This window comes from Petromyzon marinus, chromosome 44 (genome assembly GCF_048934315.1).
Source record: "Petromyzon marinus isolate PM22_M1 ecotype Great Lakes invasive population chromosome 44, UKy_Petmar_22M1.pri1.0, whole genome shotgun sequence".
Taxonomy (NCBI): Eukaryota; Metazoa; Chordata; class Hyperoartia; order Petromyzontiformes; family Petromyzontidae; genus Petromyzon; species Petromyzon marinus.
Window position 1 is genome coordinate 1,144,145 of NC_133710.1, and position 24,736 is coordinate 1,168,880.

General features: G+C 47.7%; 1 protein-coding gene across 7 annotated transcripts; it reads right to left on the reverse strand.

Annotated features, from left to right (window-relative positions):
- Positions 1-1,234: 1,234 nt before the first annotated feature.
- Positions 1,235-11,565, reverse strand: LOC116951889 (lysophosphatidic acid receptor 1-A-like). Of its 7 annotated transcripts, none has more exons than XM_076073904.1 (4): positions 11,498-11,565; positions 10,822-10,960; positions 4,542-5,316; positions 1,235-3,541 (listed from the first exon to the last, which is right to left on the reverse strand). In XM_076073904.1, the coding sequence occupies exons 3-4, from the start codon at positions 5,275-5,277 to the stop codon at positions 3,210-3,212; spliced, it is 1,068 nt and encodes a 355-aa protein (XP_075930019.1). In that variant the 5' UTR covers positions 5,278-5,316; positions 10,822-10,960; positions 11,498-11,565; the 3' UTR covers positions 1,235-3,209. The 7 variants fall into 7 exon arrangements, with proteins under 7 accessions (XP_075930019.1, XP_075930018.1, XP_032826604.1 ...); XM_076073903.1 differs by having other exon boundaries at positions 11,484-11,542; XM_032970713.2 differs by lacking the exon at positions 11,498-11,565 and adding an exon at positions 11,320-11,446.
- Positions 11,566-24,736: the final 13,171 nt, after the last annotated feature.

Sequence of the window (24,736 nt, forward strand, 5' to 3'; positions counted from 1 at the left end):
GCGAGATGTTAACTACCTCGCCTGGTTACACAGGAGGTCGTGGGTTTGATCCCTATCACGACCCTAATGCCCGCTGTATATTTGGAGTTTGCATGTTCTCCCTGTGGTCGTGTGGATTTTTTCTCCGGGTCCTCCGGTTTTTCCCTCCACATTTAGAATCAACATCACGCGTTTAGAGTATTTGGCTGCTATACATTTCCACGTGATAAGCCGCTTCGTTGAGCTATCATTTGTGGCCAGGTCGCTTCTGAATAAAGAGTTACACAGCTCAGTGGGGCCTTACCTGGTAAATACCAAAAAAATATACAAAAATTAAAAATAATTTCACGGCACATAAATCAAGAATACCATTGCCAGAAACGTAGCCTGTTATGTTATTTAACTTTTAAAAGCCACGGTGGTGTTGACGGACACGTTGGGTTCCGTGTTGTGCTTTTGCACCACTGTCAGTGTAGTGGTGCAAGATAATGAGTGGAGTATTAGTCCACTATAAGTCTTACTCGGTAAGTCTTACTCGGTAAGACTTATGAGTGGACTCTTACAGAGTAAGACTTTTTTACTCTAATAGACTATTAGAGTAGTCCACAAGTCTTACTCTGTAAGAGACTTGTGGACTAATAGACTAACTAATAGAGTAAGTCTTGCTCTGTAAGAGTCCACTCAAAAGTCTTACCGAGTAAGACTTACTCTGTAAGACTTACTCTATTAGTCCGCAACTCTGTAATTACTTACTCTGTAAGACTTACTCTATTGCTCTGTAAGATTTACTCTATTAGTCCACAAGTCTTACACTCTGTGGATTCTCTCTGTAGTCATTCTCTCGGTTACTTAAATGTTTGTGGAATAGGCGATGTAACTCCCCAGCACCCCCCCCCCCCCCCTCAATATGATCAGGGCAGCAAAGCAGAATCAATCTATTTTAAATAGCTCCACTATATTACCAATTATGTTTGGTATTTCTCTGCACTTCACTCTCTGTTACTCAATGATCTTATTATCTTTAATCAGACTTAATCTCATCGAAGTCAGCATCATTTGATCATTGGTGGGTTTCGTCATGGTCAATCGTCATATTGTATTACTTTCATCCACTCTTAGTTATGGTTCACCAATATATATTAGTAACACTTCATCGGTCAATATTTTGGTAATTATCTGCACATCTGTACACTGACAAAGGTGCATGACCAGGCGTGCAATTCACGGGAAACTGTCAGAATCCACAAACTCGGTATTCATATCCGTTGTTTATGTTTTAATGTTCGGTTTTGCACGACTGAAACAGACGTAAAAAAAATTAACATAAAAATATACGAAATGTATAAACACTTGAACACGTGGTAGTAGTAGGAGGCTTTCGCGACCAATTTTATCCATAATAGAGGAGGTTTCTTTGGGGTTAGATCGCGTAAGTATATAAATGTGTTTTTGAACCCGCAGCCACCCGACACAGCCAATTAGGAAGGTTCGTCAGGTGAACGAAAGGTGCCAATTCGTGACGAGTTCATCGCGACACCGGTGTGTTGGCGAGCCAAATCTGGCTGTCGCCTGATGATGCTGGCTGCAATTACTGGTGGAACGTCGTACTCAAATTGTAAATGTTGTGGATTTACCCTCAAAGACACCGGTTAGTGCTGTACTCGTAAGGATTGGCACGTTCTGTGTACGTGACAAACCTTACTAGTTGGTTGTGTCGGGTGGTGGCGGGTTTAACGACACATTTATATTTAAGTGATCTAACCCCCAAAAAAACACGTATTGATATATAAACGCTGTTTGGTACGAAGCGTACCAAATGCAACTAGGTTTTTATTCGAGTATGCATTATCTACACAAGGGTGCACACACACAAACATTGTACCCAGGTTTCATGATATCTTATCGCAAAGAGAAACGTCGCTCTGCAAAATAACTCATTCTTGAAGACTTTTCTTGCAGTTTCAGTCGTTTAGAGTGGGAAGTTTCAACACCGCACAGAAACACTTTAACTTAATGAACTGGGACACAGACTGATGATAATAATATTAAAATATATTTGCTGAGACTTCAACCACAGCGAGAACTGCCCTCAATGTAACGGTGGGAGCGTCATTCCCTCCCTTCGCTATTTCCCAACCGCAAAGTTTCGATCACGGGTTCTCGTAATCAGTGCACTTTTCACATTGCTGCGATACCAAAGCGTGCAGCGGCCCAGCTCTCAACAGCACAAACAATTCACAGTGCGGCCTACGACTTGCTGTAGATAACATTGTAACGTCGCTGTGGCCTTCCTTCCTTCGCAGCCAGTAGAATCTGTCCTCTTTGGATACATCGATATGACTGGTGCGACTGCGCCCACATTTCGGTACAATCACTGCACTCTGGAAATGTGGCCGTCATTAAATAATAAAGGTGAACGTTAATTAATCAACGGGAAAATAACGGTGCTGCAACTCTCTTCTCGACGAAACCCGCATCTCCAACATTTGTACAGTGCGAAAAAGTTAAATATTGCCGTTTCGTCACAAGATACCTTGCGAAGGTTACACAATGCTCACGCTTAGCAAAATACACCGGGCCTTTGTGAATACTGCCAATGTGAAGTGAGGGAAAAACAAAAAAAACGAGCAGTCGCTTCCAATCAACCCTGCCTGTTGGTCCAGCATCTTGTTTATACATTACAAATATAATATATAGTAAACCACCAGCTTTCTAAAAGCAACTGTCACAATAATTACATTTACAGCGGCGGCACCGACTTTTCTCTCAAAACGAAGGCAGCATTTTCACGCGAGTAAAACAATGTGTGGATGGTGTACAAGCACGCACAGACTATGCCCTTGCTCAAAAGAAAAAAACGCAAAATGTGCTCGATACAAAATTCTGAACGAGTGTTTAGTGGCCCCCAAAATAAGGTGAAATAAATATAGGAATATTGAGCGAAGCTTTCAAAATACGAGAATTTTTTTTTACAATGTTCCTGAAGGACACACACACACAGCCACTTTAACACGAACGCTTACGAGGGTGGCCAAGTCAACACTGTAGTTCGTGTGTGCGGGGGGGGGGTGGAGCCGTCATTTTAACAGAAAGAGAACCAACTAGATACAATGCATCCTCCAGTAAAGCACTGCATTCAAGAAACACTTACGAAGTTAAACATGACTTGTGTAAAAAATATATATTTGAAACAACAGACTTCCAAGAAAAAACTTGCTTCGTGAGCCCAATTAGATATTAGACAACTGATTGATCTTCATCTCACTCGTGGTGGTCACTTGACTGATCGGCGTGACCAGGTTGTGATTCGGCGTGGACGTTGATTTGTCGAAGTTGTCGGAGCCATTGGCGACAACGGCGTTTGCCTTTCGGCAGCACAGGATGCGCTTGAAAGTGGCGACCATCTCTTTGTCCCGAAACGAGTAGATGATGGGGTTCATGGCGGAGTTGAGCTCCGCTATGAGCAAGAAGTACTTCTCAAAGGCCAGGACATTGCAGTCCGAGCAGAACGAATCCAGCAGCAGAATCACGAGGCCCGGCGTCCAGCACACGATGAAGGCTCCTGAGAGACGGTGGCACGAGACACGAGTCAGCAACTTTGGCAGCAACGCACGGAACACAAGACCACCGTTGTTCCCTGAAACCCGCTGTAGGTAAAGGCGCAACCTTGCAATGGCTTGCTCCCCGACTGCTGCAAGGAGGGCCTCCCACTAGAGGGGTGACTGTGGAGAGGCCCTTGAGAGGCTTCTTCTCGCCTGTTGACCAGACGAGTACCCACACTTTACCTCGCCACACCCAGACCTGCCGATCGACAAACCGTGGCTAGACCCCTACGTACTGCCGGGTGGACAGAGGCGGAGGTTTTGTGGGGAGATACAAAAACAAACTTGCCCCGTTGTTTCAACCGCTGTGCTAGAATAGTCGTCGTACAAATGATAATTCACAGGCCTTTGTTAATCGTCTTGTGGGATGAATGCCGGCCCCATGCTGTTGGCCACAGTAGCTGTCCAAGCTTACTTCACCAACAGAGTCAGTGCAGTTTGGTGAAACGACTGGGGAGGTGCAGCACCGATGCTGATAACGACTCGCCACCAACGTTAGCCGTGGTTCGAAATCGAACAGCAGTCGCCAGGGTTCATAGCGCCAGTACGCTAACCACTGAGCCACCGTTTCCCCTGTAGCTGTTCAGCATGTGACATCAGCCATTAATGTTGCCCACAACCAAAATCACCCAGAGAATATTCACCCAATCCCATCAGAAGCTGAGCAGAGTGTTGAGCCGAGAGATGGTGCTTGGTTAGTCGACTTGCCGTGCACGTCAGATTGATGTAGCTTGCCGCGGAGGCTACATGGCGGCCAGTGCAACGATCCCCATTGTTGTACTACACTTTCTATGCTCCCACGTCTACGTTCCCCACCTAGACCAACACACACTGACAAATAACTCCCTACACATGCAGCGGATCAACACAAGGGGCTGTACACACACACACACACGTTCGAAGGCGAATCGTGTTGTCGAATGTGAGCACCCGCCGCCCAGACAGACCCACAGCGCTCACCCAGCATGATGGTGACCGTTATGAGCAAGCTCATGGTGGCCTCCCGCCTCTGGGTGGACTTGGAGGAATTCCGCGACACGGGTATCGTGTTCCTCCACACGTGCACGAAGATGTGGCCGTAGAGTCCCACCATGATCAGAAACGTGGAGAGATTGGAGCCGGCCCAGAAGATGACGTAGCTGGAGCTGTACAGGGGCGCCATGGTGGAGCACGTGCCGATGCTGCAGATGCAGTTCCAGCCCATGCTGGGAATGGCGCCGGTGATGATGGACACGAGCCAGATGATCGCGATGACGACCACGACGCGCCGCTCGCTCATCCGCGTGTGCAGCTGCATCCGGAACACCGTGATGTGCCGCTCGATGGCGATGGCCAGGAGGTTGGCGACGGAGGCCGTGAGGCTCGTGTCTATGAGCCCCTGGCGCAGCATCCAGGTCGGCAGCGACAGCTTGCGAGTGTTGGGCCCCGTGTTGAACATCAGGTAGACGTACGCCGCTCCCGCAAAGAAATCCGCCGCCGCCAGGTTGGCCATGAGGTAGTAGATGGGGTGGTGGAATTTCTTGTTGATGTACACGGCGGACATGACGAGGACGTTGGCCAGCATGATGAAGAGGCACAAGGCGAAGCCGAGCACCATGACCACCGTGCTGCTCACGGTCCACTCGTCGTACAGCGGCTTTCCGCTGTTGTTGTAGAAGAAGGTGATCGTCTCGTTGTGGTGGCACCTGCCGTCCATCTCGTTCTCGCGTTTTGTTTTCTCACAGCCCACACACACCTGCAAAGCGAAGATTATTTAAAGTTAAGAGAAACGTTCCACTTTCGTCCCGAACCAAACGTTTTGAAATGGTCCGATTTAAAAAGAAAAGGCGAATTGAGGATTGTTTTTGCCGTGTAGTCAAGTGACAACGTGACTTATGAGGTGACTATATCGTGCTATGGAGTAGGACTGTTGCCTGAAACATCGCCTGTTACATGTTAAGTCCATGGTGTTTTTATGACGAACTTGTGGAGTTATTATTTTTTTTATTTGTGCTCGAGCACCACTGCCAACGCAGCAGCAGCAGCATCACCATACACAGATTTACACAGCAACAATAACATTGTACGTGATATAATTTGCTGACTATATAATAATTTACAGCTCTCGTGTCGATCCAATGATGGACGAAGGCGTCCTCCACCCCCCCCCCCCCCCCCCATGCTGTGTCGCTCGAAGGGCCATCTAATAATTGGAATAATTCATCATGCTGGTCAGTGTGGGTCAGCGGCAGCAAGGGGCTCACGACCGGTCCGCATGTCACTCGCCACGGATGTCAAGATGCGTCTGGGGATCGAACCCAGGTTGACCCGGTTCGGAGCGCTGCACGCCACCCACTACCCCACGCTGTATTATAGTACCGGGTCACTGTCGACAATGCATTAACAGAGCTGTGGTTATACAATCACATCTCGATAGCGTTCCTTCTGTGAGCATCACCATCATATACAATGGCACAATGTTATTATATGCACTGGTGTTCGTGACTTATTGTCCTTTGTAATGACCCCCACGGGAATGTGGAATTTCCACCACTGGCTCAGGGTCGCGAATAGAGGTGATTACATCTTGGCACACTGCCTATACATGTACGTACCCATATGTACATGCATAGGCACTCTCGCATCGTACATGTATGCACACGTACAGTCCGCTTCAATCATTCCACCGCTGGACGAGGGCCTCCGCACATCTTGCAGGTCAGATCGAGAGCGATATTTGCCCATACTTCACCACGCTGGTCAGTGGGGGTTGTGGTGAAGGTGTTGGGAGTGCAGTGCACCAGTGGGGTTTTCTGCACTGCCAGCTGCTGCACACAACGCCCACGGCACCTTTCTAGTGCACGTGGCGGTGAGGGGCCCCCATCCAAAGCACTTCCGAGGCTCGTACCTGCTTGGCTTTACAAAATCTCAAAAGACTGGGTGCACTGTGGGTGATTTTAGTCGTAGGCTACTTGGACATTACCACACTTACATTGCACACGTAATTATTCATGCGGCTTGCAATTTAGGAACGAGTGCCACGTTACGTCTTACAATGTCATGATTTATCTTTCAGCTGTCTTCACGTTAGAGTTGGGGACAGACTAAAAGGGGCTTGAACCACAATCGGCTGAGTGGCGAAGTTGAGGGGAGAGAGGAAAGCAGACAGAGAAGTCCATGAGTGTGGTAAAGGTGAGCCCTGGTTACTTTTGGCATTATCATTGGGTAGCAATAACGTGTTTAGTTAATGTCTGGCCCAGCAAAGATATTTGAAAGTCTATGTGTGGCTCGGTGAGGAAAATATCCCCCACCCCTGGTCCTAAATTACGACTTTAGTAACTTTAGGCGCCCCATAACTCTTTCAGCTCTGTTAAAACTGAGAGCCAGACAAAATAATGCATGGCACACCACAAGGAGGAGGGAGATCGTGACAAGGATTGCCAACACAGTGTCACGATGACCTTGCCATTAGACCGGCCATGGGCGATGGATGAACGGATGGAGCAGGATGCGACACACATTGCTGCCCCAACAGATTCGGATGTAAACCAATTGTTGGCCGCCCTGTTGCTTTGTGGGTGAGCGGTATCGGTGAGCAGCGATGACCGGGAGGAGCTTACACGCCGGTGCTGCCAGATCTGGAAAATCAATTTCACAGAACCTATATAAAAAAATATCTCAGCCCGTGACACATCGCTCGATTTTGAAAAAGAGAACAGGGAAATTTGATAACTTTGAATTCCAGCTGTGCAGAAATTTTGCAATAAAAATCTTCTTACCGTTCACCCATAAAAACTCCGATAACATCTTAACGTTTCCGCAAAACGTTCATGTGAAAGGAATTGGCCATATGCCCAAGAGTGCAGTGACCCTTATTCATTGCTTGCTGTTATTCTTATGCACATTTGTTAGCGTGGCACCTAAGTCATGGAACGCCTTGCCACTTGAAATCTGGCAATCAGAGTCGGTAGATAGATGAAAGTCTGCTTGAGAACCCCATCCCTTTAAAGTGGCCTTCCCTCCTTAGTTTGGTCGGTTGCCCCTGGTTCTCTTTTTGTTTCCTGCTTTTCACGCATTGCGCATTGAGATCCTCGGATGGAATGCGCATGATACATTTAAATTATCGTTATTATTTGCCCCATGTGAAACATGTCATTTTAGAGTTCCTCTCTGATATTTGCGTCGGCGCTGCTGTACAAAAACACATTTGCACGCAAAGCGTAACGTCTGTAATAAGTTGCTCTTGCTGGACTGGTCAGCTGGTTCACGTGAATGTAAAAGTCACAGTAGCAATGAGCAGACAGGTTAATGCAGGTTTAACCTGCCTGCAGCAAGCAATGCTATGAGGGTGACCGCGAGGCAGCACCTCCTTCCGAGCACGAAATTATTCTCATATTGAAAATCCACCCCATTTTTTTGTATGCGGCATGGGGCGACGGTGGCCTAAATCTAGCGGTGAAGGAACCCACCCTACTGCTTCTTTCGGCTGTCGACACGGCCAAAAAGCTTCGTTTTCGCGTATGGGCCCGTAGCGGTCCCACACAAGCGATAACCGTGTCCATCCACCGCCAAGTGTCTAATCCTCGCGTCGTCTACTTTGGGAGCGCGAGCCCCACATCGCCAGCGTGTGATACTGAGTGGAAAGTAGACGACATGCATCGCATCAGAGCAGTGAAAGGTGAGCGCTCGTTATTATTATTATTTTGCGTTTATTCAAAAACACTTCAGGTCGTTCGTTAATGTGTGGCCAGAAAAATCGCCCTCCGGTAGGGAACATTTTTCCCAGCCCTGGCCTACGTTATTATGTTGAATGCAAGAAGCCTAACTTTTAATAACTTTGCACGCTCCTTATCTCTCTCTCTCTCTTTTACGACCGAGGGCTGGACAATAAAAGACACTGTACGTAGTAAGCACGTATGGAATCGTTTTTTTTTTACCACTTAAGACAATATTGTGGTAAATAATATCGTTATAGCAACATGAACCACCACAACACTTGCGGTGACATGGGAAGGCAAAAGCCTCCGGGCTAGTGAAAGATTTACAATCTGTGGCACAAAGTGGACGAATTTATGACTCCACACAAAGCTGGCAATACACAACAAGACACAATCCCACTAAGATTGGTGTAACATTATACAGCGCCAGCACACATCGATCAAAGCCGTCGCAATGCGGACTCAATCGCAACCTTGGTCATACACAAAAACAGCGCAAATTTTCGTACGAAACAAATAAGGTCGAGAAAATCTGATGCAGCCCGACAAAATCACAGCTACTGTGCAGAGCAGCAGCAAAGCACAGGCCCGGCTTGAGACAAATGCCAAGCCGGATAGAGACAAACGCATGGCACAAACCCAATGCTACGCGAGACGTACATACGTGGCACAAATGTTACACAAAGCCAACACACAGCTCGACCATAAAGTTAACACAAACTCAAGATGCACCCATCCCAAGAATCTATACAAATCTTGATTTAAAGCTTTCCTGACTGCAGGGATTCATATTCTTGGTTCTTTCGGTAAAGTCACGTAGAAGGGAAACTAAAAGTGTTTTTATTGTTTTATATATTTTTTATTTTATTGTTTCCCACCCTATACAAACCCTACACAATACTACACTCAACACTAACCCATCACAACACTCTATACAAACCCTACAGAATACTAAACTCAAGATGAACCCATCACAACACTCTATACAAACCCTACACAATACCAAACTCAAGATGAACCCATCACAACACTCTATACAAACCCTACACAATACTAAACTCAAGATGAACCCATCACAACACTCTATAGTACAACCCCTACACAATACCAAACTCAACATGAACCCATCACAACACTCTATGCAAACCCTACACAATACCAAACTCAAGATGAACCCATCACAACACTCTATAGTACAACCCCTACACAATACCAAACTCAAGATGAACCCATCACAACACTCTATACAAACCCTACACAATACTACACTCAACACTAACCCATCACAACACTCTATAGTACAACCCCTACACAATACTAAACTCAACACTAACCCATCACAACACTCTATAGTACAACCGCTACACAATACTACACTCAACATGCACCCATCACAACACTCTATAGTACAACCCCTACACAATACTAAACTCAACACTAACCCATCACAACACTCTATAGTACAACCCCTACACAATACTACACTCAACACTAACCCATCACAACACTCTATACAAACCCTACACAATACTACACTCAACACTAACCCATCACAACACTCTATACAAACCCTACAGAATACTAAACTCAACACTAACCCATCACAACACTCTATACAAACCCTACACAATACTACACTCAAGATGAACCCATCACAACACTCTATAGTACAACCCCTACACAATACTACACTCAACACTAACCCATCACAACACTCTATAGTACAACCCCTACACAGTACCAAACGCAATGTAAACCTAACAGAATACTGTAATCTAAACAAACCCAGCACAGCAACTCCACCAATACATGCCAACACAAAACCCCCCTGTACAAACACAACTATTTCTACAAACAATGAAAAACTCTCAACACAAACACAACGCTATACAAATCAACACAGTTCACAATTACGGTATAAAACAGCACAAAATATCCCCCCCAACTCAAACAAAGCACAAAACTCGATACAATACCGATACAATACTCAACTCAAGCTAAACACAACATTCCATATTAACTCAACACAAGCTCTATACACACACCCCAAACACAATCACACCTCGATACAAACACAGCTATTAAATAACACAACACGCGCACAAGGCCGTGTGCTAAGACAAATCATTCGATGCAGACAATGCAACTTTCCGGCACAGGCACGCTTACGAACCCAGCAAAAAGCGAAATAAACCCAGCACAAGCGGACATAATGCAAGACTTGGCCATCACAGTGAAACCCAGCACACGCAAAGACACAAACACAACCATGTACACACACGATCATTCACACTCTCACAGAGACAACCACACACACGTACACATCTAAGCACACACACACACACAACCATGTACACAAACACGTACAACCAGGCAGACGTACACAATCGTGCATGCACAGGAAGGTTCACCCACCCACACGCACACAGGTCGAGAAGGCAGCCCACCACCACCAGCAGCACCACCACCAGCACCACCACCACCAGAAGCAGCACCACCACCACCAGCACCACCACCAGCACCACGACGCCTGCGCTGCTTACGCTGTGGCTGGAGATGCAGGGGCAGGGAGTGGAGCCACTCGCACGCGTCCACCGCTCAACAGCAAAAGCAGCAGCAGCAGAAGTTGTTACTCCTCCAGCTTGTCCACCTCGTCCTCCTGCTGCAGCTGTCCACCATCACCTGCAATCCACCCGCGCCCCGACCAGAGCAGCAGCAGCAGCAGAGTTTTTTTTGTTTGACGCCACGGGCCCAGCGGCTGTGGCAGGAACACGGCAGACGAAAGAAACTACGGCTCAGAAACCGCGACGAGGAATGTGTAGCAGTGGGGGAGGGTGGGGGGATGGCGATGAAAGTGGGTGAGTGAAGTGAGTGAGTGGGCGGTTCAACTCAGAGAGAGAGAGAGACGGAGGATCTCGATGCGGGGTTTGTTGTTGTTGTTGTACGACTTGAATCACTAAGTCCTCACGTCCATTCTCTTTCTCTGCGGTGTGGGGGTGGTGCTGCGTGAAAGGTGTGCGCTGGGGGGCGATGGGAATTACCCTCCTCCTCCTCCCCCCGCTATCAGCACCAGCGTCCACGCCTTGACGGCCTTGCGACCACGGCGCTCTGAACAACGAGTCACCCTTGTAAGCGAGCAGGTTCAACATCTGTGGCGGGGGGTAGGGGGCAGGGCAGGCAATGGGAGAGGAAATGAAATAATCACTTTTTTTTTCATACTTCTCCCGCTTTGAAACTTTTGCTGCTGCTGCCTCTGTGTGAGTGAGTGAGTGCGGAGCCAATCGCCACGTCCCCGGACCCAGCACCACCCTCGCCTGCTCCGTGCTGGCCGGAATAGACGCGCGAGTGGTGGGCCACGCTCATGCCGTCAATCATCGCGGGACACGCGGAGGAGCCACCCTCTCCGCAAGACGATGGGGAGTGGTTGCGCGCACATCCTCCACCGGCTAATCTGGAATGCACACACGTCCCTGGTGTCGTTTCTTGCTGCTGTTTGCGGCCCAGTTACAAAGAAAACAAAATTTAGGCAGTGTGCTGTTGTCGCTGCCTGTTTTCGAATACACACGACTACGCAGTCACTTCGGGGGGAAAAGGTAAACGTTAATTATTGTTGTTGTTGTGTATTGTCGCGACGCTTGTGTACCCAGGAAAGGCTCGCGAATCAGTCTTAATACTCTGGGGTTTTTTTTTTCAAGAGAGTCCCTGCTCTAAGCTGTCGCAATGGGTGTGCAATGTCGCTTCCTCCGGAGTACTGTAGGGCCATCCCAATTGAGTGATGTTGCAGGTGCGTGCTTTTCGAACTTTGGGGGATGTTTTGGCCAATAAAAGTTACATTGCGAGTCAGTGTTAAGCACGGTCAGCGCTACGAACCCGGCGACCCGAGTTCCATTCCCGCTCACGGCCACCAACACCATGCAGTGACGATCGTCTGCATCGATTCTGGGCCTCCTCTAGGTCGACTCGGCGTCAAACGAGTACCTGGTGCGATGTGTAAACGTCGCCACTGGCGAGACGTGTGTCGTGCCGGCTTTCATAGGTGCTGCTCACTAACGGCACTTTCCCCAACAATTTATTACGGCTATACGGGAGAGCTTTATCTTTGTATGTATGTATATTGTATATGCGTGTGCTTATTATTTGTATATATGTTGCACTTAATTTTGCACCGTACGTAGCCAACCGCGCCAATAGGAGGTGCAGGGGAAGAACAACAAACTACAGACAAACACGAAGTTCTAAAGAAAAGAGTTTATCAAGCTAGATGATGAGTTGACGAATGAGGCTTTCAATGTAGATCATTTAAAAGTGCATGGCTCCAGTGGCCTCCTAATATCGGAAGGAAGAGCGTTCCAGACGGCCGCAGAAGCGCTTCTGAAAGCGCCGCGCGATGATGATGCAGTGACCGCCGTGATGATGAGCGGAGTTGGCGTGGTGGTGGTTGATGTTGAGCATGGAGAACCCCCGTGCAGAACAGGGGGAGGACACGACAAACTGTACCACAGTTACTGAAGAAGAAAACAAATCCTGGTGAAAGACAATCCCATCCTGGCCGATGTCACGACACGATAACTTTGTCTAAGAGCGCAAGAATGTCGAAACCGATCCAGAGTTTACAAAAATATATATCTTGACAAGATACTTCTTCATCATACAGTGCAATGCCGTATAGGAGTATAAAGTCAAGATGCCGATGGGACAAAAGGCGGCGTCCTTTTGTATGTGGAGAACAGAATGGAGTTCCGTTTATTAATCTGATCATCAGAATATGTCTTTATACTGGAGGAATCCGATTAGCTGTACCTGGCCACCCATCCCCTCGTGTGCCGTGGCGGTCTTCATAGATGCTACTCGCCAACAGCACTCGCCCCAACAGTCTGTTACAGGCTACACGGGGGATCTTTATCTTTGTTTAACATCGTCAAACTAGTGAGAGTTGGCGACGGCTGAAGGAGGCCTTCATCCAGCTGTGGACTGATCAAGCTTGACGATGACGACAGTAACAATGTACACGTACAGCCCGTAATTCTGATAACCCATTGCAAAGGTACGCTGTGCGTATCCCCTGCCACGTGCAGCAGTTGCTTCAGCTACACAATATCGAGGTTGACAAACCTTGTTCACGCCTGTACCAACGCCATATAAGAATAGTAGAAATTCCCACCGTGCACACATTTTCCCCCGCAAGGCCGATGACCGACCCTTCCGTCTTGGTTTGGACACGTTTGTTTGGTTGTAGTACGGAGTTAGACTGATGGCCTTAATCTAAGTTGTCTTGTGGTTGTTGTTGTTGTTGAACAGGGGGATTTAAAGCTTTCGTGACTGCAGGGATTCATATTCTTAGTTCTTTCTGTAAAGTCACGTAGAAGGGGAACAATATTGTTTTCTAATTTTTATTATTTTATTGATTCCCTTCTACGTGACTTTACCGAAAGAACCAAGAATATGTTGTTGTTGTTTGACTTGCAACCCACTGGGATTTTTTTTGCACACAGCGTTGGTGTAGCGTGCTTTTTTCAGGAATATTTTGCCGTGTTTTTTTCATGGATTTTCTGTTTGCACAGTCACACAAAGTCACTTTAAGATTCGTTTTCTTGTTCGTGTTTTTGTTTTTTTGTTTGTTGTGGTTGCACCCGATTCAAGAGCCGAATGGCTCACAGGGCTATACCAAAATGAATAAACTGATAACTGAAATCTGAACCAGTGCAGAAAACGTTGAACACGATCGTCGAATTTCCCACAGCCACATCCGCGACATTTCTGTGCGGGCACCCAGAGAAAGTCCTCCACTCCGTCGGCGCGTTAGACGTCAACGGTCCACACGGATCGTGGAAAGTGGCACCGCAAGGGGAACTCCACGTGGGTGTGTGTCACTCTGTGTGTGTGTGTCACTGTGTGGGTGTGTCACTGTGTGTGGGTGTCACTGTGTGTGGCCTGGCACAAGCGTCGTGGTGACGTCACCGCCACTTAGTGGCGAATGGCGGTTGTTGTGTGTCACTGTGTGTGTGTTAGTGGGTGTGTGTTAGTGGGTGTGTGTGTTAGTGGGTGTGTGTGTTAGTGGGTGTGTGTGTTAGTGGGTGTGTGTGTTAGTGGGTGTGTGTGTGTTAGTGGGTGTGTGTGTTAGTGGGTGTGTGTGTTAGTGGGTGTGTGTGTTAGTGGGTGTGTGTGTTAGTGGGTGTGTGTGTTAGTGGGTGTGTGTGTTAGTGGATGTGTGTGTTAGTGGGTGTGTGTGTTAGTGGGTGTGTGTGTTAGTGGGTGTGTGTGTTAGTGGGTGTGTGTGTTAGTGGGTGTGTGTGTTAGTGGGTGTGTGTGTTAGTGGGTGTGTGTGTTAGTGGGTGTGTGTGTTAGTGGGTGTGTGTGTTAGTGGGTGTGTGTGTTAGTGGGTGTGTGTGTTAGTGGGTGTGTGTGTTAGTGGGTGTGTGTGTTAGTGGGTGTGTGTGTTAGTGGGTGTGTGTGTGTGTTCTGAGTCATGCAGCTGGCGGTGGGTTGGGCACGGTGGGGTGTGATAGCGAATCCCCAAAATGGCACACAAGCTGTGTGTGTGCTGCTGCTGATACTTTACCCGACAGGTTAAAAAAATATTGAAAAAAAGTTTCCTTCACGTGAGGTTGTGGGCACATTTTTCCGTAAAAATACAACCGGCTCCCACACACACGCGTACTGTAGCCACAGTCATCTATTGCAATAACATTGACAGTCTGAGTGTAATGTAAAGTTCTAAACACAAAAGGCTGGTAGTGATGGTAGCGGGGGTGGTGGTGGTAATGATGATAATATGATTTACAAGTTCGTAAATCGGAGGATTGCGTGGTGTGGGGCAAAGTGTGGGTAACTCCCACCCCTTGCAAGATGTTTGGCCCGGTGTGGAAGAGTAGGCCGAATATCATCTCGAGGGCCTTTAGACGAGAACAGCTCCCTCGAGCGGATGATCCTTGGTCAGCAGTGGCGTGAGAAATTTCAGGATCGTAACTTGACCACCACCTTACACAGATATATTATTATCGTGACGTTTATTATGATAATGATGAATGTCATAGGATCTACCCTATAATAGTAATATAGTGAAGTTGGTTATGATGGTTGTAGGATTGGTAACAGTAATATAATTCGCGACGTATGAGAAATACGGAGTTTGAATCAGCATTGACTTAATATTATACCTTTAATTAGCAGTGTTTTAAGTGGTGCAGTAGTTGGCGTAACCTGGCTGCTTGAATTTGATTCCTGACCAGGACTAATCATATCGACGGGGTGATATCCGCCGCCGTGGTAAGATGTTAACTACCTCGCCTGGTACACAGGAGGTCGTGGGTCCCGACCTGACGCCTGCTCTATTTGTTCTGCCCGTGGTCGCGTGGATTTTTCCCCCCGAGTCCTCCGGGTTTTCCGTCCACTTCATTGAGCTGTCGTTTGTGGTCAGGTCGCTTTGTAAAAAAAAAAGCTATATATGTAGCGCAGTGGGCCTTAACCTGGTAAACTAAAAATAGTTTCCATGGTTTTTAGTTTTGAATCGGAGGAGGTCCTCTCCTTCCTAACCCTACTTTCGCTAAGCCTAAATGTCCAGCGAGGTGAAGTATGGGCGAGCAAACCCGAATAAGCGACACGGCACGGGGAGGCTTTCAGCAGTGAACTGGCATAGAGATATAAATTATTGTTATTATTAGAGGGTGACAGTGTCCCTGGAAAATTATCTAATCTTCTTGGGCTGCGAGAAAAGAGTGCACTCAGCGCACGTACATCATTTTTTTTTAAATAGCCATGCAAAGTTGTTATGAATGACAGACAAGGAGATGGCAACCAGCGAGGTGCAGCAGGACTGTGAGTCGCCTCTCGTTGAGATGCGCACCTCGACTGGCCCGCAAGAGCAGTCGCGGGCCACGCAGCCTTCGCCGAAGGCCCCTTCCAGCGCCTTCGTTGAGGAGTGCGCGGCAGGTCAACGGCGAAGGGCTCCGCCATCGCTTCGCTGGGACCACCGCTGGCGGGAAGGGCCTCTGACAGAGCCACCTGCCGATTGTATTTGTGGCCTACTCTTTCACGCTGGCTCAGACGACTTCGAAGCGGTGGGAAGAAACCCACGGTTTTATCCCACCACTCGCGACCTGCCAGCCGACTAACCGACCTGCGGTGATTGTGAGTGGACAAAGGGGTGGTGAAGATTTAAGACTTGAGAAACTTCCCTCCCCCCCCCCCCATTCTTTCAACTACTGCGCCGGGAGATGGAATCGAACCCGGCGCGAACCTCTGGATAGGAAGTTCATTGCGCTCCGGCCATCGCACGACCTCAGAATATGATGGAGTGGGCAAGCTACCCCCTATGAAGCAGCCAGAGGAGTTAGAACGTTACTGCGAGTACACCCACACAGCTCTTGTGAGCATGGCGCTTTAAGTTTAACAGCGTTCGAACAGTACATTAACGTACAAACATTTACATTGGATGTAGATGTTTGTACTCAGACTTAAACCCGTACGCTTGCACTCCCGGCAGGCGCATCTAAATGCAAGAGGCTAATCCAACGACTGATCTCTCAAGTTTTGAATTCCAAACAATTCTAAAGCCACCACCGTCACCACCACACAATAAATTCCTAATTAACAAAGCGGGACGTCGCAAACACCGGCTGAAGTCTCCCTGAGTAGTCGGGTCAACAATGGGGGCCGCTAAGACGATGCAGAGTGTGTACAAGGAGGAGGAGGATGAGTGCCGAGCGATGTGCACGCAGGCGAGGGACGCGGTGGTGCTTGGGGTGACAGTCCAGGTGGGCCTCACGAAATGAAAGGGTAACAAAGGCGCTGAGTGCTGGAGGAAGAGACGTGTGGGGCAGGACTTTGCATTTCAGAATGCCTACGTGAGAGCCTAACCATTGCTTTCACTTATCCTGGCCCTATGGTTGAATATACGGCATGTGTAGTCCAATCGTTGTTGCTGCTCTTCTTGTTGTTGTTGCGTAAGAAGAAGAGCAGCAGCATTTAGTGCAGCCTGCGACTACAATTCACTCAGTCTCTCTGGCCTCTCTCTGCTAAAAAGAAGGACCATTGCTCTAAACGTCACCTATTATTATTACTACTACGGTATATATTGTTGTTGTTGTTATTATTACGGTATATATGGTTATTACTCCACGGCGCCTCCGATTGGCACGGTTGGCTACGTACGGTGCGTAAGAAGTTCAACACACGTACGGACGAGGCGCCCCGTGTTTGGCAAACCGAGTCCTCAGCGTGCGTGAGTGGAGTTCTCGGGAACAGAATCCATAGCGCAAGTCGTAGCGATAGAAGATGACAAGGAGCTTACTGACTGCTAGTGGCTACATATTAGTTCATACAGTACATATACATCGTACACTATTTGGTTCCTCTTGGAGCAGTGTTATTGAGAATCGTGGTGAGTGTTTTTATTTTTATCGGGAGAGGGAGGTGTGGGATGATGGCCTTTGTTGTTGCATGAGCAATGTGCCAGACAGAGGCAGCCTGGGCTCCAGTGTGTGGGGGGAGACTGCCACTGTGAAAGTGTGGAACACGGTTTGGTTTGTAACCTCGTGTCTACATTGTAGTTGCATGCATTGTATGTATGTTGTATGTATGTTGTACGTATGAACGTTCAACTTCTTTCGTACCACCGTACGTAGCCGACCGTGCTAATCGGAGGTGCGCGGGGAGGACAACAAACTAAACACAGAAAAGCAGCTCTACATGAATGAGTTTTCAATCTAGACGATGTAAAAGTGCACAGCTCCAGTGGCTTCATAACATCGGAAGGAAGAGCGTTCCAGACGGCCGCAGAAGCGCGTCTGGAAGCGCCGCGCGAGGCGGCGGCCGCCTCCTTTGTTCGATGGCCAGCAGCCAAAACCCTCCGCTGCTGGAAGTTGGCGTGATGGTGGTTTATAATTTCCTTGACGAGATCAGCAAGAAGGTGTTGTGGTTCATGTGCGGCCAGCATTTTGTGTGTGTGATGAGTGCTACCTTGGCACGGCTTCCGGAAGCCAATGCAGCTCGGCTGGCACCCGACGGGCCACGCTCGGATCTTGCAGGAAGTGTCGAGAGAGATTTAGACGGTGATGGACATCGTGGCGACAGCTTCATGCATAACATCCGTTAAACGGTAGCTAAACAAATATTTGGCTTTTTTTTGCACGGGTCATTGTTTTGTTCGTGGAATTTGCTGACGCACCCAGAACGCCGATTCCGACAGAGAACTCCGCAATGGCAGCAACTATGCCCCATAACCGACACGTCCCAATTATCCGCCCCGACCCAATTATCCGCCCACACCCGGTGCAGTATTTGTTGCATGTGCGGTGTAACTCTCATTCTCGATAAGGCATTTACAAATTCAACCTTTGCACACGCGGTGGTGTATTGTAGGGTCGTCACGGTGGTGAGATGTTGACTTCCTCGCCTGGTATGCAGAAGGTCGTGGATTCGATCCCGACCCTGACGCCTGCTGTATATTTGGAGTTTGTGGTGTCTCTCTCCCCCTGGTCACGTGGATTTTTCTCCGGGTCCTCCGGTTTTTTCCCTCTATATTTATAAACGTGCGTTTAGAGTATTTGGCTGCTGTAAATGTCCACGTGATAAGCCACTTCTTTGAGTTGGCATTTGTGGCCAGCTCGCTTCTGAAAAAGAGCTGAATAGCTCAATGGGGCCTTACCTGGTAAAATTACAGCAAAGTTTAGTATTTTAAATCTCATGTATATTCTTTCACTTCTAAACTACAGTCAATCATTTACCCATGCTTAAAGAAGTTTGCAATTTGTTTTTGTCCAGTAACCTATCTGTACGTATGTTGAACTTCTTTTACACCGTACGTAGCCAACCACGCTAATCGGATGTGCAGGTGGAAGAACACCAAATACTAAAAACAGCCGTTCTAAGGGAATGAGTTTTCTATCTAGATTTAAAGTACATAGCCCCCAGTGGCTTCCGAATACCATAAGGAAGAGCGTTCCAGACATCTGTCTGTCTCTACCTCAGTCCCGAGCGAGTTACATTTGCGACGTTGTACTGTGCTGTATTTATAACACAGAAATCGTAATTATCTCTGGCACAACTCTAGTAAATCATATAAACCCTACAATTGAATGACAATCATTTATTGCGGTTTTACGTTGACGTAAGTGGAAAAACCACAACGCTTATTTTTAACCAAACACACGGTAAATATCTCGATTGACTCTGGGTGTCAGGGTGGTTCAGTGGCAAGCAGCGTCTGGGTTAGATTCCCACCAAAGGCGCATTTCTGTCCTGGGTCTGTAAAAGTTCTTCCCCTGCTGGGCGGCATGGAGTTTCCTCCGGTTTCTCCGGTTTCCTCACCAGTGGAGGAATAAAACTTTAAAAAGAGAGACGATGTAACCGGAATATCTCAGCACTCTGGAATGCTAGAGACGTTCCAATAAAATTGCACAAGGGACCGCAGATGGATGGGGTGACGGTGAAATATAAAGGTGCAGCCCCTGCAATGTCTTGTTGATGCCACCGCTGCCAGAAGGGCCTCCGTTATAGGGAGCTCTAAAAAATAGCCCCTCTAATAAAAAAAACAAATAATTAGACCTACGCTGCAACGCTGGCCAAACGATTTTGTAGGAGAACCCGCGCATACAATGTAACTCGTGTTACATTATAACGTAACATCGTGTACGGCGGAGACGTGGCCTCGTGGGAGCGCTGTTTGCAGCGTTGTTGTTGCAAAGGTTCACGGTTCGAATCCAGTGGCCGGCCTGGTTATGACTGCGGGTAATGACTGCGGGTTGCCAGATGGATTGTTACAGAGGACGTTCAAGTTTACCGTGAAGTCATTCGCAAGAGTAAGCCGTTGTGTGTCGGCGGCGTGGTCTAAAGATGAAATGTCAAATCGAATAATTAACTAATTCAGGGTATATAGGAGACAGTCATAGCACTCTACTGGAGAACAACACCTGGCAGGACACTCCTGAAAAACGTCACGAGACTCGGTGAGGTTTCCCTGGAGACACAAAGTGGAATAAAACAAACAATTTATTTTTTAAAGTCGCGGAGCTTTAACAAAAGACAAATTAATAGAGAGAAAAAACCCCGTCGTATTTATTTGGCTAAACAAATTGCAAAGACCATCAACTCAATATACTAGAGACCACAGTCAATTCATTAAAAAAATTTGTGATGCTGAGTTGGCAGTGGTACCCAAGCACAAATAACAATGTCTGCCTTTCATGTCCAATGAAAGAAGGCCCTTTTATACGAAATGTCATCTATTTTTTCCTTTTAGGGCAGTGTAGTTAATACAGTACTATAATCATGGGTGACCGAAACCCAGACTCAAACTCAGGCTCGGTGCTCTGACGCCTGAGTCACGTGACAATCATCACGATCCGTGGGGGAGGGAGTCCGTAAGCGTCTGCCGCTCGTTTCGTCATTCGCTGTTTCCACTTTCCTCTGTCTTGTGCCAAGATGCTCAAATAGTGTAGCACCAATCTCTCATCTCGTTGTCAAGTCATTCTCTGCGAGGTCTTCCTCTCTTTCCGGTTCCTTCCATTTTTCAGAGCAACAACAACAACACTTTCATTGTTCCTGTTGTTGTCCATCCTACACGTGTATCTCCAAATAGTGTCACAGCGTGCACCATATTCAACATCTGCCTTTCATTGACTCATTTTTCCCAGTCCCTCGAACAGAAGGTTGCCATCATAGGGTGCTGCCAATTTACACTTAGCATGATTTCCGAGGGCAGGCTTAGTTTGAATTACGCTTTTTTTCATCACCGATATTCACAACTCTCAATGACGAAGTGAACTCTACGGAGTACTCTGGATGCCAGAAACGTTCCAAGCAACTTTCACAATGGACTGTCGGTGGGGGGAATGATGAGGTGTAAAGGTGCAGCCCTACAACTGCTTGTTAATGCCGCTGCTGGCAGGACTTCCACTTTAGAGGGCTCCAAAGTGCTCCTCTAATAAATAAATAAATAAGGCTTTGGTCTACACTTCACCGCTGTCCAGATGATTTTGGAAGAGATTGGAGTACTCGGACCTTATCAGACCTCAAGTGACTTGCAGATGGACTAACTGTGGTGTGTCCATTTTTACTGCTGGGTAAACATAGACAGGCGATTTGAGAAACCTGCCAATTGTTTTGTTGATACGATGTTGGCGGTGGTATAGAAGCACAAATAACAAACAAAAAAACTCAACACATTCGTCAAAAACACCATGGTGGCGAGGAGATGTTAACTCCCTCGCCTGGTATGCAGGAGGTCGTGGGTTCGATCCCAACCCTGACACTTGTATATGTACTTGGAGTTGGTTTGCGTGTCTCTCTCCCCGTGGTCGCGTGGATTTTTCTCCGGGTCCTCTGGGTTTTCCCTCCACATTTAGAATCAACGTCACGCGTTTAGAGTATTTGGCTGCTATAACTGTCCACGTAATGACGACCCACTTCATTGAGCTATCATTTGTGGCCAGGTCGCATCTGAAAAAGAGCTATACAGCTCAGTTGGGCTTTACTTGGTGAAACAAGTATATAACAGGTGACGTTTCGGGCAATGACCCGTATTCACAACACATACGTCACTTTTGTTCTATGTTTGCTTTTGATCACCTCGTTCCGTCTCGTTTGACCTATCTTGTGCTAGCATATCATCACCAGCCATGGTCACTCCACTGCTGGATTAAAGCCTCAGCAAGCCACCACCACCTGTCCCAGGACCGCAATGTAGAGTCATAATCCACCTTGCACCAGAGCTGAATCCATCGGTGCATCTCCTCGCAGACGCATTCCGATCCTTGGTTTCCCACCATGTGCGTGAATCGTAAATACTGCGATCAGTCGTTGAACGCAAGATTCGACGCGGGTGTCGTGAGCGCAAGGATCAATTTTAATGGTTCGAATCGATGAACGATTGCCCGCTGGGTGCAGCATACGGCAATGGATAATACCATATTTGCCAATATCGACCATTAGCCAGCAAAACACTTTCCAAAGAAAGTCGAACAAAAGCTGTAAAGTGGAATAACACGTATTCTTCTTGTTTCGTACAACTACAACTCCACGTTCAGGTGGTCAAGCCAGACAACCGCGTCAGGAGCAGTAGCGGAGTGTGTCGTCGCTGTGATGATGTCTCCTTCGTATTTGTGGATCGGGGCATTGCGTCGCTATAAACGTTGTACTGTCTTGGTCTGGATGACCACAGTCGCACACACTGCTACTGCAGAGTTTTTAATGACGCTGACGGACGAAAAGAAGAGGGACACTTGCGTCAACTTGGAGAGATATCTTGTCGACCGTCTAAAAAAGTAAGGGAAGGGGCCTTGGGCCGGTCACGTGATGGCTGGAAGGGTCGATAAGTGGCAACCAAAGACTGCCGCACATATGGAGCGACGGGACGAGTTGTGGATCGCTGCATCGTGTGACCGTGAGGGAGATGGCAACAGCTCGCGGAGGCCTTCATTAGATCATGGCTCATGTTGATGATAATGACGACGACGACGATGGGAACTGGCGAGAACCCGTGCAGGCAAGTCGTCTCATTATTTATCTTCTACATCGTCCATGAAGAGCTCTGCTGTCGTCGTCGTCGTTTGCGAGGGGTGGGGGGGGGCGGAAGCGGAAGGGGGAGCTGTCTGTGACGTCAGCATTCATGTTGCTTCTTACGCTCACGTCACACGCGTCGAATGTTGCGTGCAAGATTCGCGTCCGAGCGACGCGATTCGCTCGCGTAGACCGCGGCAGCCGCAGCAGATTCCGAGCACTTGACGACGGCGATAGGTAATAATCGACGAGTTGGCCGCATCTGCAATGCATTTCATTCTGTGCGTTCATTAAACTCAGCAGGGAGGAGGGTGGTCGATCTATGCATGCTCAGCCCCTCACTCGTTAAGCCCCCACCCGTCGTGATTAGCCCCCCCTCCCCGCACCTTTCCTTTTTAGGCCCCGCCCCCTCGCTGCTTAGGCCCCGCCCCTTCATTCCTTAGGTCCACACCCCTTCTTCTTTAGGCCCCACCTCTTTCTGTTTAAACCCCAACCTTCCGCCCCTGGCACATGAGGTTGGGCTGGATTGGTTGTGGTGGGGGTTGTGGAAGATGGGGGTGGGGTTGGCGACAACAAAATCCCTCCAAGGGCAGCGATGCTCTTCAGTTTGCCGTATTGAATCACGTTCCAAAGTCGTGACGATTCATCGAATGGTGTGGGGGGAGGCGGGGGAGGGGGAATTGTTGCGTGCCTAGTAATAAAGATATTTCCACATTGGCAAGTTGTGCGGTTGTCGTGAAAAATGAAGATGCAAGTTGTGTGAGCAGCAATTGTGTAAAAATTGCAGCTGTGAAAACGATAGTCAGACAGCACACTGTGCCCTGTGTTGTTGTTGCCAGGGGGACATCGTACGGAAAACAGAACACGTCAACATGCACCCGAATGAAATGGACTTCTCTTTTCCCAACGAATCGTGCTCGTCAACACAACGTTACACTCCCGACTCCCTGGGGACTGAGGGTGGAACAGGCGGATATGCGAAGAGGGCAGATACGTGAACGTTTGTACGAAGTGACAGTGACATTGCACACGGATAGCTGACGAACAAAAACAGTGGGCAGCCCTGAATCTGTGTAGATCAGGGCACGGGAGATCTTGTGGTCACAGACCATGGAGCACGTGATCCCAGTGCCCTCTCCACCGCCGATTTGTCTACAAGAACACCACCACCCACCGCTATGTTGTCATAAATTGATGATCATCAGGTGTGAAAACCACACCTGATGATGATTGCTTGTGTTGCAGTCGAAACGTCGTGAGAATTTTGTTTTAGATTTTTATTATTTTATTGTTTCCCTTCTACGTGGTGACTTTACCGAAAGAACCAAGAATATGAATCCCTGCAGTCACGAAAGCTTTAAATCAAAACTTTGTTATTGTTTGCGCTTTTTATTTCGGTGCCACTTCTTAATTTGCTTATTCTGATGTTTTTTTTATTTTCCTTGGTAGTAGTCGGGGTTCTCATTTGCTCGGTGTGTCTGTGTGTTCGCGCCGCACGTTGCTAACAGCGTATGCGGGAGTTCTGCCTCATATATACAGGGCGCTTCAAAAAAATGTTAACACTTAAACGGAACTGCCGTTTTTAATGGAAAGGGATAATACTACGCTGTAACATAACAAATGTAATGTTCATAGCTTCTAAAAGTAAAAGTGCCCCACTCGTTCGCCATCGTTGTCAACACGTGGCATGGAATCTTCTCCTGGTGGTTGTTGCAAATTCTCGGAAGTGTGAACATTTTTTTGAAGCATCCTGTATAATTCATGTACAGCGTTGTGGGATGTTTTTGGTACGAACGACGCTATATAAAATGAAAGTATTATTAAAAATAAAAGTGTCATTCACCCTTCACACAGCCTATGGAATGGCTTAATAACCTCGATAGTCACGCAGAGTAATGTCGCTCGTTTCACCTCGACATTCGAAAGAAGACCGGACGAAAAGAAGAATGGGGACCCGCTCCA